Source organism: Choloepus didactylus, chromosome 7 (genome assembly GCF_015220235.1).
Source record: "Choloepus didactylus isolate mChoDid1 chromosome 7, mChoDid1.pri, whole genome shotgun sequence".
Taxonomy (NCBI): Eukaryota; Metazoa; Chordata; class Mammalia; order Pilosa; family Megalonychidae; genus Choloepus; species Choloepus didactylus.
This window is the reverse complement of record NC_051313.1, coordinates 10,606,312-10,625,963: the sequence shown is the minus strand read 5'-3', so window position 1 is coordinate 10,625,963 and position 19,652 is coordinate 10,606,312. Positions and strand designations below refer to the sequence as shown.

The following is a 19,652-nucleotide window of genomic DNA, read 5'->3' as shown; positions in this document are numbered from 1 at the left end:
GATTGCACTTACCCGATTACATGTCTTGCCTCTACATGTCTAATCTCTTGATGATACGGACCATATCTTACTGCCTTTGACTCCCAATGTCTAGCACAGTGCTTGGTGTATAGTTAAGGTAACCACAGGACTTGCTTTGTGCCTGTTAACCCAGCGTAATTATTAACGGCATGCTCTTTCACTCTCCAAAGTGTCTTACTTTGGCAGATAAACTATATAAATTATACCCACCACATAGAACATGCTCGGTAAATGTTTGCATAAATGAATTAACAAGCCTTGGATTTCCTTACTTAGCCCCAGCACCCCAGCACTTATTATACAATTTACATAGTAAGAATTTAAAAACAAAAAACGTGAGTTGTTTGTGATGATGCCTTTTTGCGTCTGACAAGTTTACATTGCTTCAAGCTACCTTGGGTAACAGAGCACTCAATGTCCCTTGGGACTCAATGCAGTTTTAGAATTTGCTGACGCTGGTCTCGTTTTGTCACGATCAGGAAAACTCCCTGATGCCGGTCTTTCAAAAGCTAGTGACCTGATAAAAAACAGGTATCGCCGCAGTGGCGGCTGAAAGGCAACAACGAAACTTGCGAGAATCCCCTCCCAGCCCTACCTCCCTCTCCAGTCAGCCCAGGGTCCGCACCACGCACCAACCAGCGATTTGTTTTGCCCAAAGCCAAAATGGTGTCCGCCGGAGTCAGCGCCCTTTCCTTTGCGGACCAATAAGAGTCCAGCGCTCAGGCCACGGCCGGTGCCACTTCCGCCCTCTCTTCCCGGGTAGCAGAAACCGCCCGCCTCCACCTCCGCCTCCGAACCGTTTCCGGGTCCGGTCGGCGCGGCCGGGAGGCGGAGGCGGGATGAATGCGGCGTGTGGCGGGACGGCGCGGACGCTGCGGGTGCCGGGCCGCCATGGCTACGCCGCCGAGTTCTCGCCCTACCTGCCGGGCCGCCTGGCCTGCGCCACCGCGCAGCACTACGGCATCGCGGGTGAGCCCGCCCGGAACCAGGGGCGACGCCGTGGCTGGCGCCGGGGCCACGACCAGGGGGCGGGACTGAGGGCGGGCCGGGGCATGGGCGGGCGAAGGCGGGGGCCGGAGCCGAGGCGTGGACGAGTGAAGGCGGTGGACGGAGACGGGGGCAGGGGGCGGGGCGAATGAAGGAGGGGGGCGGAGACGGTGGACGGGGGCGGGGCCTGTGGAGCCGGGGGCGGGGCGGCGGTGGGCCCGTAGTAGTGGGAGGGATCAGGGGGAGGGGCGGGGACCGGCCGGGGTTCGGGAGGTGGAGCCCGGCGGTCCTGGCGGGCCCCGGAGGTCGCGGGAGCCGCAGGTGGCCCGGGTCCCGCTCTTGAGGTTGCGGGGAAGCCTCCGGGTGAGAGCCTGCCCGCTCCGTTCCCTCGGTGGGGTCCTGGAGGGAGCTGATGTGCAGAAGATACCTGCCATCCTTTCCGGTTAGCGTGGACGCCGGACAGGGAAGCGGCTCAGCAGCCCCTTCCCGCATACCTTAAACCAGAAGTGGCTCAGGTACCGCGGCCCTGTGGACAGCGGGCGGGTAGGCCCCTCCGACTGGTCCAGACCAGCGCGTTCCACCGTCTGCCCCCGCTGCGCTGAGACCCGCGTGTCCTGCCCAGCAAGAGTGCCCTGAGCAGGCGCTGGGAGTTCTCCCTGCGAGCGCCGGGATGACGTGCGTGAGGTTCCGGACTGATCTTTGGGTTGCACACAACTGCAAAACCCTTAAGGGTTCAGTTTAGTCTCTGCGTGCGCCTGATAGCAGCTCAGGGGTCCATTCTTGACCTCGCTGTTTTTTAAATTCATTTCCTGCCTGTGGTTACGCACTGAAACTATAAGAACCAAGTCATTGCATGATGGCAGCTCTCAGTAGTATTTTTTATTTGGTCCTGCAGCCTAAAAACGTAATGATTTCTAAAACCCAGAGAGAGAAATATTTGCTTTTTCGGTATTGTTACCATTAGCTCTCAGTGTTTGCACATTCAGATGTACAGTACCTGCCAGCTAGGTTGAAGTATTAATGACCCATGAATTTGTAAAGATAGTTTAAATCCTTTTTAAAAACTCTTTAAAAGGAAGTCATCTTTAAATAGAAAAGTTTTCCCTCCCAGTCTCTATAAAAATAAACATAACTTCTTTTAAAATGTATTATTCTTTTATTAAAATTAATTCTTCTTTGGTGGATAACTAATATTAACTGTTTTTAGCACTGTCACCAAGGATGTGGTAAATTCCACTATGTCTTTGCACAATCATATTTTTTTAAAGGTATATTTTAGATTTACTGGGGAGGCTGGGTGGAGACAGTGAAGGAGCACAGTGTGTGAGGGGCCAGTATGGCTCAGGTTCTCATCTGTAAATGGAGAGGGACACCTACAGGGCAGGTGTGTGTACCTGGCACCCTGCCTGGTTGTAGAGCAGGCACTTATGCTCCCCCCCAGGGCTGTGGCTAGATCCCAGTTACAGATGAGCTTAGTGATGGAAGCACAAGATGGAAAGACAGAAATGGAGGGAGGGCACAGTCCTGACCCTTTTGTATTCATGCTCCCCATTACTTTAGGGAGACACTCATGTTAGTTAAATTAGGTGCTTGTTGCTTCACACCTCCTTGACCTTAGATGGTTGCTTGGCAGATCAGTGTTCAATGGCACTGCCTTGATGATTTTTCTTTCTTTAGGCTGTGGAACCCTAGTAGTATTGGATCAAAAAGAATCCGAGCTGCAGCTTTTTAGAAGGTAAGGAGGCTCTCATGATTAAATTTACATTCATGCTCTGTTGGTATTAGAGCCTTAATAGAATTAGGTTTATAATCTTTTTGATCAATAAAATGTTTTAATTGCCAATGTAGAGGAAGCTTGAGCATTTGCCTATAGTAGAACTTAATTTTTGCCACCAAGTTGTATTGCGTTACATTTCATAAAATTAAAAAAAATAAGTGGACTTGTTTACTGTGTGACGTTGACTATCTGTGCTGTCTTCTTAATCTAGTTGAGCTTTACTCATTCAGGAGCTGCTTATCCATTCTGCAGATTAGCCAGCCCCACTTTTCCTTTCTTCTTTCCCTGTCTGTCTTGTCCATGTGACTGTTGGACTCAGTAAGACCTACGTTGGGGCTAGTCAGAGGTAGAGAAAGGAAAGGAAATTCCTATCAGAAGATAACTACCTGCTTATAGGTCGGGCAAAAGATTTATGGGAAAAGTTGACATCATTGGTCTAAATTAGTATTTTGCAGCTTGCACTGGCCCATCCTATAAACCACAAAACACAGTGAACCCCAGCATGGCCGCGTGCCCTGATATAATAGTGCCAGTCTGATTGCACTGTAATCTGGCTCTGCAGAGTCTCATTGTTATCACTGGGACTGTTCTTTTACCCTCTCTGAACTTGCTTCTGATCTGTCCAGTGCCTGCTCTGTGTACCCCTCATGGCTGTGAAGACCACGGGAGATAGCGCATATTAAAAGATTTAATGTTTGATAAACTGTAAAAAAATAAAAAATATAAAACTTGATAAACTGTAAAATGATGGTTGTTATTCTTTTTTTTCAGCTACCTATGTAAGCGTGTATCTGTATTTTTGATTAGTGTTATTTTTGTTTCATTTCCCTGGTGTAGCTTTGACTGGAATGATGGTTTGTTTGATGTGACCTGGAGTGAGAACAACGAACATGTCCTCATCACCTGCAGTGGTGACGGCTCGCTGCAGCTCTGGGACACCGCCAAAGCCACGGGGCCACTGCAGGTCTACAAGGAACACACGCAGGAGGTACGGGGGTAGTTCTGGGCTGGGTGCTTTCTTTTTCAGACTTTGGAAGAAATCCCTTTAGGGATGGACATGTGGGAAAATGTCTACAGGGGACAAGGGTTTACACTTCAGTGTTTTTTTAGGAAATTGTACATCTTAGATGTCTCTTACTATTTGATAACTCAACCATAAAGTACTTCTTGGCCTAAGGAGCTGGGAAAGGAAAGCAAAGGTCAGGCTTCTCTCTGGGCTGTAGGAACGCCTCCAGCTGTGCCCTGTGCCAGCATTTCCTCCAGAGAGCCCTTCACTTTCTTGGCACTGTAAGATTGTGCCTGCTACACAGGCCTTGAGATAGAGGTGGGTGGACCTTCCGCAAAACATCACAAGATCATCTTTAGGGCTTCAGTAAGGTTCACAGCATATTAGAGCAGGAACATCAGGTCCTGAACATGGGACATCACTCATTGAAGAAACTTTAAATCTAAATCTGGTTCACATTGCTATAATTCTTTGTTTAGCTTAGGGAATAGTTTGAGCTTCAGGCATATTTAAAAAATATAGACAATAATTATTGTTTAATGAACATGAAAAGACATTCTTTTCTTCTGGTAGTGTGCTGGTTTGTGTATATTATGTCCCCCAGAAAAAACCATATTCTTTGATGCAATCTTGTGGCAGCAGATTGATGAATCTTTTTGATTAGGGTGTGACTTTTTGATTGGATGTTTCCGTGGAGATGTGACCCACCCAACATTAGGTGATAACTCTGATTAGATAATTTCCACAGAGGTGTGGCCCTGCCCATTCAGCGTGGGCCTTGATTAGTTCACTGGAGCCCTATAAAAACTTAGAAGGAGCTCACTGCTAGCTAGCTGTTGCGACTTACAGAGACATTTTGATGACAGCTGTTGAAAGCAGAGTTTCGCTGATGCTTTGGAGGCTATAGCCCAGAGTTTGCCCCAGGAGGATGATTCAGGAACATTTTGGAAAATGCCATTTTGAAACACAGCCTGGGAGCAAGCAGTCACCAGTCATGTGCTTTCCGAGTTAACAGAGGTTTCCCGGATGCCAATGGCCTTTCTCCAGTGAAGGTACCCTATTGTCAATGCCTTACCTTGGACACTTTATGGCCTTAAGACTGTAACTTTGTAACCAAATAAACCCCCTTTTTATAAAAGCCAGTCCATTTCTGGTGTTTTGTAAAATGGCAGCATTAGCAAACCAGAACGGGTAGTTTACCTTAAATATTTAAAAATTTTTCCTCCAGTTACTATTAGATACTTCAAACAAAAACTTACAAATTTACTTTCAGGTTTATATCAGCCACAGTGCCTGACCCAAGAAGGCTCTCAGTAAATTCTTATTAATTGCAAGAATGTTAGTCTTTTGTGATTAAAGATTAATTACATGAGGTTTCCACACATCATTTCCTGGTGATAGCTATTAAAAAGCAGTATCACTAAGATTGTTACTGAAAATGATGAATAATTTTAGTTCCTGTATTTTACTGTAAAAGCTGTTGGAAAATGTTTGAAAATATTACCATGTTTTCAGAGAATCACTGACTTTTTGGTAAAGGTAGAACTTTAGTTTCAGCACGTTCGATGCAAGAATCCCCACAGAGTAGCAAATCCAAGATTTAGATTCTGATACCATGATGATTTTTGCCATTTCTTTATTCTACCTGTAATACAACTAACTTAATGTTTTTCTTTGAGTTGTAACTTTTATTTATCCAAAAACAGAAATATTCATGAATCCATGGGTTTGATGACTAGTTTAATATGTATACCTGTTTCTTCTTTATGTGCATCAAAATAAATATTTAATAAAATAAAATAAGTGTGTGTACTACGTGAAATCACCTCACGTACAACCGGTGGTGTGTGTGTTACTCTGTGGGAAATGCTGTTGTAGAATGTCCCTGACAGATGATCATTCAGTCTTTGCTTCATCACAGCAAAAGTGAACTTCACTGTCCAAGGAGATAACTTATTGTACTTTTAGATTACTTTAATGGTTAAGAAATGGCTTGTCTTAATCCCAAATCTCCCTTCTGTAGCAACCAGCTGTGCATCTCATTCCTTTCTCTGAAGCAGTGAGAGTAAATCCAGTCCCTCTTTTCCAGGTGAACCCTTGAAAATAGTCATCATGGCCCCTTCAGTCCTCCCTCTTCCAGACTCTGCTTGTGTCATTCCCTCAGCCCATTGCCAGACACTGTGGTCTCCCCATCTTCCATGCTTCTGGGGCCCCTGCTCTTGGTTTCCAGTGATCCTTTTAATATTGTATGTCTGATTTATTCTAGAAATGTGATGGTCAGTGCTGAGCTTTGTGAGACTTTGCCATCATGCTCCTGAGGCTGTTTTCTATAATGAGACCTGAAAGGCCTGTGCATTTTCCTCAGCCAGGTAATGCCAGGTTACTTAACTCCACTAGTAAATCACCTAGATCTTTGTTACTTGAACTGTGGTTAAGCCAGATTTTCATGATTCTGTAACTATGTGACTTTTGTTTTGAACTGAAGAAATGCTTTGTCATATTTTTGAGGTTTTTTTTTTTTTTTTAACCAACTATTATTCTAGATTATCTCTTCTCATTTTCTTTACAAATATAAATTTTGACAAACATTTGTGTCAGTTGGAATGCTTTCTCCATTTATGCAAGAGAAAATCCAGCAAAATCCAACAATTAGAGTTATTATTTCACCTCCACCTACTTCAGGCATATGGAGGTGGGATGGTTCTAGGCGTGATTAATTCTAGGCTTCTCCATGTTACTGATTATCAGGGTCCTCCTGCTTTCCGCTCGTATCCTCGGTGGGTTTCTTTTTCTCCTATGCTAGTTCCCTCATGCTCTGAAGATGCTCCTCATCTTGCAAGGTCAGAAAACAGAAAAGGGGAATGTCCCTGTCGGGAGTCTCTCTCTAAGACTGAGCGAACGCCTCCTCGCAGCCCTGCAGCAGACACCTCAGTGGCTTCTCATGCCCAGCCCTGACCCTGTCACTGGTGGGCGCTACATGAGCTTCACCTCCAGGAACGAGAAGGGCCAGAGCTTTCCCTGGAGGACAAAACGGGCTCTGCAAGCAAGGAGGAAAGGGGGCTTTACTGTTGGAGAACCAGCCACCACTACCTATTATGTAAACGTTACTCCCCGTTGTCTAGCTCCAAATTGTTTGTGAAAAGTAAACTGTGGAGGCAGGTGTCAGATAGAGAAGTGCAGAGAACATATCAGACTGTACCGAGGCAGAAAGGGGAAATCCGAGATCCAGGTCTTTTTTAGGCCTTGGGGAATGAGGATCTTGGTGAGTGAAAAGAAAGAGAAGTGTGGACATCATCTATGAGCCTGGCCTTTAAACTGTGTGTCAAAGAAGGAATCAAATTCTTCTTCATAGTATTTGGTGGTGTCTGCGGAGGCCAATGTGTCTTTGAACTCCATAAAATACTTTTGGCTTAGAATGCTGCTATGTTTTTTATTACAATTTAAAATAACAGTTTAAAACTTTACACCCAAAATTGTCATTTTAGAGGAAAATAGCTTCTAGCTATGTATCAGTTGAATCAATTCTCCCTTTTGGGATTTTACTGCCAATGGGATATAATGATTGTCATCGCTTTTCAATCTTTATGTTTTAAAACCTTCACTTACTTATCTATTTCTTGGTTTTGTTTAGTATTTTAAAGTTTGGACTTGTATTCGAATAGCTAGACCTGGCTGTACTGATGGCACACGTTGTATGCAGCCGTGTGCTCGTCATTGAAGAAGCAAGTATGAGTGAACCTCAGGGACCAGGCTCTGGTGTTACTCTGGGACATGCAAGCCATTTTAAACAACATGGTGACTGTGGAAACGGTGGTTTGTACCAAGCACACGGAGGGGGGATCTAATGGCAGTCACGAAAGAGGTGCTGCTCAAGCCTCATCGTGGGCACACAGGAGACTGCTAGGATCGCAAAGAAGAAAGGGCATTTCTGCTGGAGAAGGGCATCCACCAGGGTCCATGTCTGTGGATGAGCAGGACCTGTTCAGGCCGCCGCCACTCCTTGGGAGGGTAGAGTGAGTGGAGGGAGGCACGTGTGTGGGGGGCGTGGGAGATGAGGCAGGAAAGGCGGGCGTGGGTCACACCCTGATGCTCAGAGGCCTGGCCAGGGAAGGGGTAGTTTATGCCGTACAAGTTCAGGCGATAGACGGATCGTGTAGACTGTGTACTAAAAGCAGGGCATCTGTGGATGGATACGTATTACACGTTTTCCACTTAATCCACTTGTTCAGGTCTTAGGGTGGATGAGACTAATTTAGGGATTAGACATGTTAGCATTTGAAATGAAAAAAGGTGGGCAAATGCTTGCTGTAACTCAGTGGTTCCCACATTTTGGTATATACTAGGATCATCTGGGGAGCTTTTAGAAATCTTGATGCCCAGGTCATGTCCCATATGAATCCCACTCTAGTGTCTGGGGCTTGGAGCCAGACATCAGTATTATTTAAAGGTTCCCAGGTAATTTCAAAGTGCAGTGGTTTGTGGAAGCCACTGCCTTACTAGGTGTCCAGTTTTATTCCCTTGGTGTATGTTTTACCTGATATGTTGGGAGTTGTAGTGATTCAAAATGCAGATTTAAAAAATCTTCAATAAAGGGAGTGAATTCCCTCTGAAGTGGTCACTCACAGTCCATTTATCTATCTGAAATCTTTTTTTTAAATTTTTTAATTTTTTTTAATTTTTTAAGTAGATGGAAGCTGCTGAGGTTGAGAATGACATTGGTGTGTGACGTGTGCTTCTGTACCTGTCCTCACTCCCACAGGTACTCACGGAGGTGCTGAGCATTACACCTGGTGCCAAGCACTGTGCCTGGCTCCAAGCCAGTTAGGGAGCTTACAGAGCTAGGAATTAGAACCCCAGATCTCCTGTTTCAGGATCTGTTAGCAAACATATCTAGGAGGATGATGCAATCTTATTTGATAATTTTTTTAACAACTTTATTGACATACCATACAGTTCACCCACTTATAGTGTAAGTTTAATGGTTTTTAAGTGTATTCACAGATAATGTGAAAGAATTACCATCATCAAATTTAGAACATTTTCATCCCTTGAGGAAGAAACCCATATCCTTCAGCTATCACTCCCCATCCTCCCTGCTCCCCACCCTCCCCAGTCCTAAGCAAACCACTCATCTATTTTCTGTCTGTATAGATTTCTCTCTTCTGTACTTTCACAAGAATGAAGTCAGATAGTATGTGGTCTTTTGTTTCTCAATTATTTCATTTAGTGTAGTTTCTACAAGGATCATACATGTTGTAGCATTATCAGCACTTCATTCCATTTTATGACCAAAAATATTCTATTGTATCGCTGTATCACGTTTTGTTTATCCGTTTGTCTGTTGATGGACATTTGGATTGTTTCCGCCTTTTGGCTTTTTTGAATGATGGTACAGTAAACATTTGTGTACAAATCTCTATATGGCTTATGTTTTCATTTCTCTTGGCTATATACCTAGGATTGAAATTGCTGGGTCATACGGTAACTCTATGTTTAATTATTTGAGGAATTGCCAGACTGTTTTACATTCCCACCAGCAGTTTATGAGGTTTCTGCTTTCTCCACATCCGTGTCAGGACTTACTATTATCTGACTTTTTTATTCTGCCCATCCTAGTGGATATGAAGTGGTATCCCATTATGGTTTTGATTTTCATTTCCTTGATGACTGATGATGTTGAGCATCTCGTAACGTGCTTATTCACCATTTTGACTTTCTTCTTTTGAGAAATACTGTTTTGGTTTGCTAAAGCTGATGAAATGCAATATACCAGAAATGAACTGGCTTTTATGGGGATTTTATTAGCTTACAAGTTACAATCCTGAGGCCGTGAAAATGTCCAAATTGAGGCATCAACAGGACAGTATCTTCTTCCTGAAGAAAGGCTGTTGGCATTCCAGACTCTTGTCATGTGGCCAGGCACATGGCCAGCGTCTGCTGGTCCTTGTCTCCTGGGTTTCGTTGCTTCCAGCTTCTGGCTGCAGTGGCTTCCTCTCTGTTTCCTGTGGGTCCTCTCTTAGCTTCTCCAGGGCTTTTCTCTAAACTTCTCTTGCTTTTTTTCTCTTCTATCCTCTTTAAAAAGGACTCCAGTAAGAGGACTGAGACCCATCTCGGGTCAGGCCTCAACTGAAATAACTTAATCAAAGGTCTCACCTACAATAGATCTGCACCCACAGGAATGGATTAAAAGAACATGATCCTTTCTGGGGTGTATACAGCCTCTAAACTACCTCAAATATCTATTCAGAGCGTTTACCCATTTTTAGGCTGGGTTATTTGTCTTTTTGTTACTGAAATGTAAGAATTTTTTTTATGTATTCTGAATATTAAACCCTTAACAGATATATAGTTTGCAAATATTTTCCTCCATTTTGTGGGTTGTCTTTTCAGTTTATTGATAATGTCTTTGATGCACAAATGTTTTTAATTTTCATGAAGTCCATTTTATCCATTTTATTTTTGTTGCTGTACACGCTTTTGGTGTCATTTCTAAGAATCCTTTGCCAAGTCCAAGGTCATGAAGGTTTTCCCCTGTGTTTTCTTCTAAGAGTTTCATGGTTTTAGCTCTTAACATTTAGTCCATTGATCCATTTTGAGGTATTTTTATAAGTGGTGTAAGATTGGGGTCCACATTTTTTTCTTTCAGATGAGGACATCATTTGTCCCTGCACCATTTGCTGAAGAGACTGTTATTTCTCCACTGGGTGGTCTTAGCAGACTTGTTGAAAATCAGTTGATCATGGATGTATGGGTTTATTTCAGCACACTTGGTTTTATTCCATCGATCTGTACATCTGTCCTTGTGACAGTGCTATACTGTTTTACTGTTTTGATTACTCTAGCTTTGTAGTAAATTGAAATCAGAAAGTGTCAGTTCTCCAGCTTTGTTCTTCCTTTTTAACGTGGTTTTGGCTATTTGGAGTCCCTTGCAATTCTATATGAATTTTAGAATCAGCTATATATGAATATAAACTCATATATATTCTATATGAATTTTAGAAGTCATCTGGGATTTTGGTGGGGATTGCATTGAATCTGTAGATCAATCTGGGGTGTATTGCCATCTTAACAATAAGTCTTCTGATCTGTAAACATGGAATGGATTTTGATCTTCTTTAACTTCTTTCAGTAATATTTTGCACTTTTCAGAGTATACATTTTACAATGATTTGATGATTTTAAATTATATGGAACTAGAAATTGTTTTTAGTTTTGCTGGTACAGCTATTTAAATATATGTAGACTTTACATTTTATTTAAGCCAGGGAGGAGCACAAGGAGTACAAGTCATAATTTCAAAAAGAAACAATGGAAAGATAATTCCAAAATAAATAAAAATACTTCACCTTTAAAGAGGGTGAGGAAAGAAAGTAGTGGAAGGGGACACGGATGGAAGCAAGACTTCTCCTAATGTAACTTGTTTCATAGTTTTGACTTTGAAACCAATGAAGTCTTTGACGTAATTAAAAATGACAATTTATATAAAAAAGGAAAAAACAATTACTAAAAACTGAAAGCAAACACGAAGCAAATTAATTGAATGGTATGTCAATTGGTACCATAACCAGATAGGGAGAATAATTATTTCAATTAACTTTAAAAGCACAGTATATTGATTGTCTAACCCTAATGGGATATATTCAATGAAAAGAATTACAAAAACTGCATTCAGCAAAATCAATATTGTTACTTTGATACTCTCACATGTATATAATGGGATAAAGCATATGAGTAAGTATATCATTAAAAACCACAAGTTTTAATATAAAAAGATATGAGAATAAAATAAATTAAGTAGAAACAATCTTTAAATAGAATGGGAAATATCCATGTAAACTCATGATTGCTTTTTCTCTTTCTGAAAAACTGTCTTTCCTCAGTTTTCCCCTGTAGAGACCTAGACACAGTATCCACTCGGTGGCAGTGCCTGCCCCTGGTTCCCATTGAGGCCCCTAATACCGTCAACCGCTAAAAGGATCAGGGATCTTTGAGAAATAGATCCCAGGACTGGGCAGGAAATATACACATGGATCCAAGGCATCCTGTATCAGAAAGAAAGAGTGCTGCGAAGGCTGCTGGGGCCGCGTCTGCGGGGGAGGAGATAGAGCGGGGCTTTCGGCCAAACATGTGACCATTTCATCCTCAGAAAGAATGACGGCTGTGAAGCGAAACACTGCACACACGCACACATGCACACACACACACACATACACACACGGACTCTTGTTGGCCAAAGGGGACCGTTTCATCCTCAGGAAAAATGACGGCTGTGAAGCGAAACACTGCACACACACACACATACACACACCCGTACACACACAAAGCATATTTATATTTATATTTTCATTCATTCTGTGAAGTTGTGATGACTAAAAAAACACATCTGGTCACCACTGAACAAAAAACAACCAGCTCCTTCTGAAAATTTTTACGTGAAGGTAAAGAATGAAGGCCTTTATCCTGCCTCTCCCATATGAATTTTATTGTGGGATAATTGCATAGTTGAGAAGGAAACTTCTTTACAAAAGAATTCCAGCTAATAAATGCAGAAAGAAGGACGAAACTAGAAAATCACCTTTTAGTCATGCCTAGTGAATTAATGACTGTAGGCACAGATCATCAGTGGATGCTAAACCATTAACTTAAGACTGATACATCCTCTGAACAGTCAAGATCTCTAAAAGTGGGTCAACCAGAAATTATACACCTCCTAATACAATAGGAAACTAAAACAAAATTGTGTATCTGATGAAGCCTCTAGATCTAGTTTCTAATTTAAGGGCAGCTAAGAAGGGTAGAGGAAAAGTTAACCATCACCAAGAGAAAACAGTCAACCAAAGCCAGACCGTAGGTCACAGTATCACACTGATAACTTGGTTTCTTCAACCAATAAATGGTACCCAGAGGAGGGTGCAGAATAAGCGAGGTCAGGAGAGGCAGTGTCCTGGATTAGAAGAGGCTTACAAGATGTAATAGCCAAATCCTGATTCAGAGACACCAACTGTGAAAGGACACACTTGAGACTGTCAGGTTATGGACTGAGTATTAGGTGATATTAAGGAACTGCCATTAATCTCATTAGGTATGTAAAAAAGCAGAACCTCCTTTTCTGTTAGAGAGCTGCTGACTGATTTATGAGTGAAGCAGTCTGATGTTAAAATCCAGTCGCCAGTCAACCATCCATCCGGGGAACAGATGAAACAAGATGGGCAAAATGCTGAGAACTGCTGATGTGTTGGGGGCACATAGGATTTATTAAACTTTCCTCTCGACTTTAATGCATGTTTAAAGTGCCCACAATGGAAAGTTTTAAAAAATATAAATTTCACATTAAACGAAATGCACAGCCTTTTCTAATCACTTAGTAATTAAAAGTCAGTGTCCCTTTCCTTTGTGTTGATACAGATAAGCATGAAAATTCTGGACATAGTTTTATTTGATGATTCTTAATTAAATAGACCAACTTAAAAAGGGCAACACTTTACAGTAGATTAAAAATGAGTTCTTTGGGAATTGGTTTCAGTAATAAAATTGGTCCTCTCATACTATGGTTTTGATAAGTTTCGGATTTCATAAAGCAGCACAAAACAGTGTTCAGTGTTAGTTTTTTTGCTTCTTTGCATTTTCCCCATTAATTTTCTTTTCCACTGCCAAGTGTAATTTCAGAAGACAGGCCTTTAGAGAACCTACTTTTAAAACATAAGGATCAGGGACTCCACCTCTCTCTTCCTTTTTGTGTTTAATCAGACCCTTTGCCATGTCCACTGCCAAGTAGGAGTAGGGGGGAAATTGGGAGTAGGGGAGAGAGAAGAGTAGATCCCCATGGAAATATGCCTCCATTCAGGTTGGTTTCTCTGTCCATTCATCCTTTCATTCATTCCAAACATTTTTATTACTCTACTGTTTGCAAGTTACTGTACTGGGCCTGGCTGGGAAGATGCACGGGTCAGGTGTCCTTGTCCTGCTAGGCAGTGAGCGGCTTTGGGCTGCTGGTTGTCTGGTTTATGATTTGGTAAGGGCTGGGAGTGTACGGAGGGCCACCAGAGGGGAGGTTCTTGGCTGGGGCAGGGGAGCGTCCTGGAGTCTGACGGGAGCACAGGAATGACCTGTTCGGGTGGGGGTTGGGCAGAGGGACAGCAGTGGAGGCAGAGGACAGTGTCCCCTTGAAGGGCGAGGGGCAGTCAGGGTGCTGATGGTGGGGCTGACTCACATCAGTGGAAAGACACTGGAGGTTTTAAAAAATTCACCATGAAATATTTCATACATGCATAACATAAGGTGTAGAAATAATATCAGCTTAAGAAAGAAATCCTAGCCTGTGCCGTTGGAGTCCCCTGGTTACTCCTTTTGGTGTTTTTTTCCCCTCTCCCTTCTGTTCCCCTCCTAGTTCCCTCCCTCCCTCCTTGTGGAGTAACTACTGTCCTGAATTTTGTGCTTATATTTTCTTTTTAGTTTTACTTCATATGCCTGCATCCCTAAACAACACAGCATAGTTTTGCATGATTTTGACCTTTGGGTAATAAACATCAACATGGATGAATCTCACATAATGTTGATAAATTACGGGAGCCACATAGAGTGAAACCACCAAAGGGCTTTGTACAGGAGAGTGACATCAGTTTGTATTTTACAAAGATTATTCTTTATGCGGTGTGGATAATGGATGGAGAGAGCGGTTGGAAGGATGTTGCCTTCCCCAAACATGGTATTTTTATTCCCTGCTTCCCAGGTCTTTACTTGGTCACCCTACCTGAAACCTTTCCTCTTGAATCGGTGGAGTTTTCTCTTCCAGGGTGTTTAGGTCTCTGTTCAGAGCCGTCTTCCCTGACCCTGCTGTCAAAAAGTGGCCCCCTGCCCTTGCCATTGTCTCCTAGTCCCCTTACCTGGCTTTATGTTTCTTTGTATATTTTTAAAATTACAATCTGAAGGTTTTTTTATTGCAGCATATTTTCCCCTGCCAGAAGATAAGGTCCACAGGGCCTGGGACCTTGCTAACATTGCATTCCCATGTCTTGCACATAGTAGGTTCTTACCAACTATGTGTTGACTATATTCGTGCACTGACCCGAGGCTGGGATAATGGAATCCAGCTACCCCTTTTCTGCTCTCTCCCCAGCATCTCTCTGGCTGTGAACTTGGTCCAAGCTTCAGATTAACCCCAATCCCTGTTCCTGTGAGGCATTTCCACTCGGCTGCCTTGCTGTCACCCCAAACTCAGTATGTCTAAAGTTAGACGTTACCTTCCTTCCTCCAGTCTTTCAGTTTTGCCAGTGCCACCCTCGCTGACAGTCCCCAGGCCCCGGTGGTGCCTGGCAGTGTTTACTCTTCCTCTCCCCAGGGTGGCTGCACAGCTCCACTTATGTCTTTGGGGAGTTTCTGCTCACTGTTTCCTGCCTGTTGACACTTCAGCCTCCTTTCAAGGCCCTCCTTGAACCCTTGTCTTCTGGGCATCATGCCGAGGCTCCGGTCCCAGCTCCCCTTTTGTACTTAATGTTTATAGGATTTTTATAAATACCATTTCATTGGCTTGTACCATTACTTTCCCATGTCCTAATCTTTTAAACATAGTAGAACAAATTAAATACTTACTGATCAGCCGCCTATATTTCCTCCCCCACTGTCCCATTTTAACCTCAGCCCCACGTGTGTCCTGTGCTTGGTGTTGTCCTAGAACCCTAACATTTGCCACTTCGTGGTGTAACAGGTATCATCAGCTCAGTCCTTACCTGCCATCCTTCCTCTCAGTAGGGTGGGGTTCTCTGAACGGATGGAGGCTCACTCGGTCTTAAAAAGGGAGAAGTCATAAGATTTTGATTTTTGTTTCACACTGGAAGCGTGTGGAGGCAGTGGAACCTGAGCTATATGTTATTTAAAAAAATTTTTTTTTAATCTTCATTTTATTGAGATATATTCACATACCATGCAGTCATACAAAACAAATTGTACATTTGATTGTTCACAGTACCATTACATAGTTGTACATTCATCACCTAAATCAATCCCTGACACCTTCATTAGCACACACACAAAAATAACAAGCATAATAATTAAAATGAAAAAGAACAATTGAAGTAAAAAAGAACACTGGGTACCTTTGTCTGTTTGTTTGTTTGTTTGTTTGTTTGTTTCCTTCCCCTATTTTTCTACTTATCCATCCATAAACTAGACAAAGGGGAGTGTGGTCCTTATGGCTTTCCCAATCCCATTGTCACCCCTCATAAGCTACATTTTTATACCTGAGCTATATGTTATTTTTTAAAATTTGTATTCAGTTCTTTTCCAAAATGAAGTCAGTAGCTCTCTGTACCTACTCAGCAGTGATGCAGGTTGGGAAGATAAATCGATTGATTAAACTTTTTGAGTGCCTGCGATAATGTGAGGATACGAGATGTGTTGCTTGTGTGGTGCCCTAGGTGCCTGGTGCTATGACACATGCACACAGTGGGTGCTTCAGCAACAGGAATTTATTAGCTCATGGTTTTGAGGCTAGAAGAAGTCTAAATCCAAGCTATGGGCAGGGCTCGTTTTTCCCCTGCAGAATGCAGGGCTGTGGCGCTGGCTGCTGGCCATCCTTGGGGTTCCTTGGCTTGTATTTCTGCCTCCCATCATGGCGATGCCTTCTCATTTCCTGCTTCCATGACTTCCGAGTTCTTTTTGTGAGACCTCCAGTAATCTGGGTTAAAGCCCACCCTGGTTCAGTTGGCCACACCTTAACTAAAAATAACCTCTTCAAAGGGTCCTTTTTACCTTGGGGTCACACCCCCAGGGATGCAGACTAAGATTAAGAACATGTGTTTGTTGGGGTACAGAATTCAGTCTGCCACATGAGGGATCTCCAAATCTTGCAGACATGGCAGTTATTTACCATTAATTTTGGTAAACCATAAGTGCTGAATGAGAATTGGGTTAAAGATACTCTGGAAGGCTCGGAAGAAAGCCGCCAGCTCTTGGAGGGGGTTGGGGGAGGCTTATTTCGTGAAGGAGGCACTGGGGCAGGAGTTTACCAAGTGAGCAGGTGCTTTACATTCCCTGATATGGATAATTCATGGAAATAGAGCTGGGTCCATCAGTGCTACATGTTGCTCCAGTGAAGGGGGAGCCCAGCAAGGGCAGGGCTTTGTCTCCTTGCTGCATGGCCCGAGGCCCCCGTGAAGTTCCAAGTCAACAGTGGCCTCGAGCAGCGTGCTCTAGAGACAGCCTGTCTACTACATGCAGCCATCAAGCTGCCTGGGTTCAAATCTCAGCTCTCAACTTGCCAGCTCTGGGAGCTTGGACAGGTTGCTGACCTGTGAGCCTCAGCACTGTGCCCACCATAGAGAAGTGAAGATGGAATGAGAGAAAAGATGCAGAGTGCTTGTGACGACGCCTGGCACGCAGGACATGCTCAGTGACGATTGCCTGTTCTTGTTGTCATCGTCATTTTTGACTGTTCACATCAGCCTAGAGCAGGTGCTAGACTCCTGGTCCCTGTTTTTGTAAATAAAGTTTTATTGGAACACAGCCATATGGACACACCAAGCATCGTCTGCTGTGCCTTCGTGCCCTACGAGGGCTGAGTTGAGTGGTTGTGTCAGAGACTGTATGGTCTGAAAAGCCTAAAATATTTACCATATGGCCTTTTAGGGTAGTTTGCTGAGCCCTGGCCTGGAGGATTTGGGGTCTTCAGTGATTGCTTCCAAACCTGTCTTTCATCTCTATCTGTCAAACGCTATAGCCGTGCCCTGGGTTTGGCTGCCCCTCCTGGGGTTCCTGAGCTGCTCTCTGGTGCCAGCCAACGGACTGTGGTTCTGGAGTGTTCCAAGGGCTCTTGTCTATTTTCTTTTCATGAATTGGGGCAGCTGCAGGACCAAGACAAAAGTCACTAATGAAGATAAATATCCTTTAAAGGCAATATTTAAAAAAAAACAAAATTACTGCAAAAAATCCAAGATGAACAAAATATCAAAATGTGAATGTAGACAGTATCAGTGTTACTGGCTACCCCCCTTCCCCCACCCCGGGCTCCAACGTGTCTCAGCAGAGCTCTGGGCAGCAGAGAGCGAGGAACCCACACCCCAGCCACAACAGTCCCCAGGGGCCTACATTCTGCCCATGTAGATACGGTGCTCAAAGGAACTGGGCACCTGATGACATTTAATGACATGGACTCAGGCCCACATCAGGTCCACTTTCCCAGGTGTAATCACGCAAACATTTTTGTTGAGCCGAGCTAACAGGATTGATCTGTATATGATCTGTTCTATAAAATGACAAAATGAGAAAATGTCTCATAATTTTTCTGATAGTTCACTGTAAGCTGTGATGCGCGGACTAGAGTAGCAGCATGGGATAACCGAAGTTGTTTACCAAGAGATCTGAAACGATCGCCTGGTTCCTATAAGCTTTTTCTAAGAAGGGCCAGATACAGATGTAATTGAATTTTAATGCTTTCTGATAAACTCTGACCCAGCAAGCTTTTAGATGACCAACTTTCTAATCTGCTTTGACATTTCTTCAAGGTGCTGCAAACAGTGATTTGTTGGTAGATTTAAAAATATGTGTAATTTTAGTGAAGAAGGTTTTGCAAGAGTCTATAGAATTCTGTTGAAGTAGAATGGAGTCTTATCTGTAAGGAATTGGCCTGGAAATGTGGAGAAGACGAACTTTCCGTTTCCAGACACCATGTTGAGGTTTATAGGACATTGTTTGATGTTTCAGGGAAATAAATGGGTTGTTCTAACTGGCTATGACTGTTATAAAGAGATAATAGAATATAATCTTAAACCTATGCTCTTTTGCTTTCTAAATGACACTTTAAAATATTTTTAGGTTTATAGTGTTGATTGGAGCCAAACAAGAGGTGAACAGCTTGTGGTGTCTGGTTCATGGGATCAAACCATCAAACTGGTATGTCAGCATTACCGTATTTACAAACAAATACTCCCTTCCCCAAAGCTTGCATTGAATTATTTTCTTTTCCAAAACATAGTTCTGTAGCTTTTCAATAGGACAGCTAATTTTCTTTTCAAAACTATGCATTAAAGCACTTATTAGAATTTCAGAATTTCTAACCTTTTGGCTATAACCTAATAATTAGCTCAGCATTGATTACCTGGGACCCTTAAATAATGTCTTGGTTTATATAAAAATAGAATTTCACAAAATCTTTGAGATATGATTGCACAGATCATGTGTATATTATGTTGTATATATTGCCTATATAAAAGCATATATTTGAACTGACCTCTGTTTAGTAACTGAATTATTTGTTTACTTGTAGTGGGATCCAATGGTTGGAAAGTCACTGTGCACTTTTAGAGGCCATGAAAGTGTCATTTATAGCACAATCTGGTCTCCCCACATCCCTGGTTGCTTTGCTTCAGCCTCAGGTAAATACTTCACTATTTAGCAGAAGCTGCATTTGTGGTGACTTTGCCTGCATGCCCAGCAGGTGGCTCTGTGAGCCTTGGGGTTGGAGGGAGGCAGGCCCGCAGCACTCTTCCTCTGTGCGCTTCAGACTGCTTCACTCTTTACCACCCTCTTAAGAGTTAGCTCAGGACTGCATTACCTTTCACTGATTCTAACCATCCAACTTGCCATGTTTGCTTCTGGTGAGGTGAAAAGACAGGAGCAAGCCAGGGGTTTGGCCTTGGACTCACTGGAGTCTGAGTACTGTCTCTTCACCTAGGCCAGGGGACCCCGAGTTTCCTTCTAGTGAGATGGGGTCAGTGCCACCCCACTCGTGGGAGCATGCATGACGTCTGCCTGGCAGTTAACTTCCTTCCCGTGAGGCTCACCTGCCTTCTCAGGGATGTTCTCTTTAATTCACGGCCTCTGAGCCACAGCAAGCATGTTTGGGGTACGGTCTTTTATCTGACTATT

At 43.2% G+C, this 19,652-nt stretch overlaps 1 protein-coding gene across 2 annotated transcripts in view; it reads left to right on the top strand.

The window, feature by feature from the left end:
• Positions 1-791: 791 nt before the first annotated feature.
• Positions 792-19,652, top strand: part of PEX7 (peroxisomal biogenesis factor 7) — a 103,013-nt gene continuing 84,152 nt past the window's right edge. For both annotated transcript variants that reach the window (XR_005217921.1, XM_037843421.1), the window contains exons 1-5: positions 792-990; positions 2,686-2,743; positions 3,623-3,773; positions 18,600-18,677; positions 19,051-19,159. Coding sequence is in view for 1 of the 2 variants with exons in the window: in XM_037843421.1 (XP_037699349.1) it covers positions 861-990; positions 2,686-2,743; positions 3,623-3,773; positions 18,600-18,677; positions 19,051-19,159 (526 nt within the window). In the remaining variant the exon portion in view is untranslated. The remainder of the gene's footprint in view (positions 991-2,685; positions 2,744-3,622; positions 3,774-18,599; positions 18,678-19,050; positions 19,160-19,652) is intronic.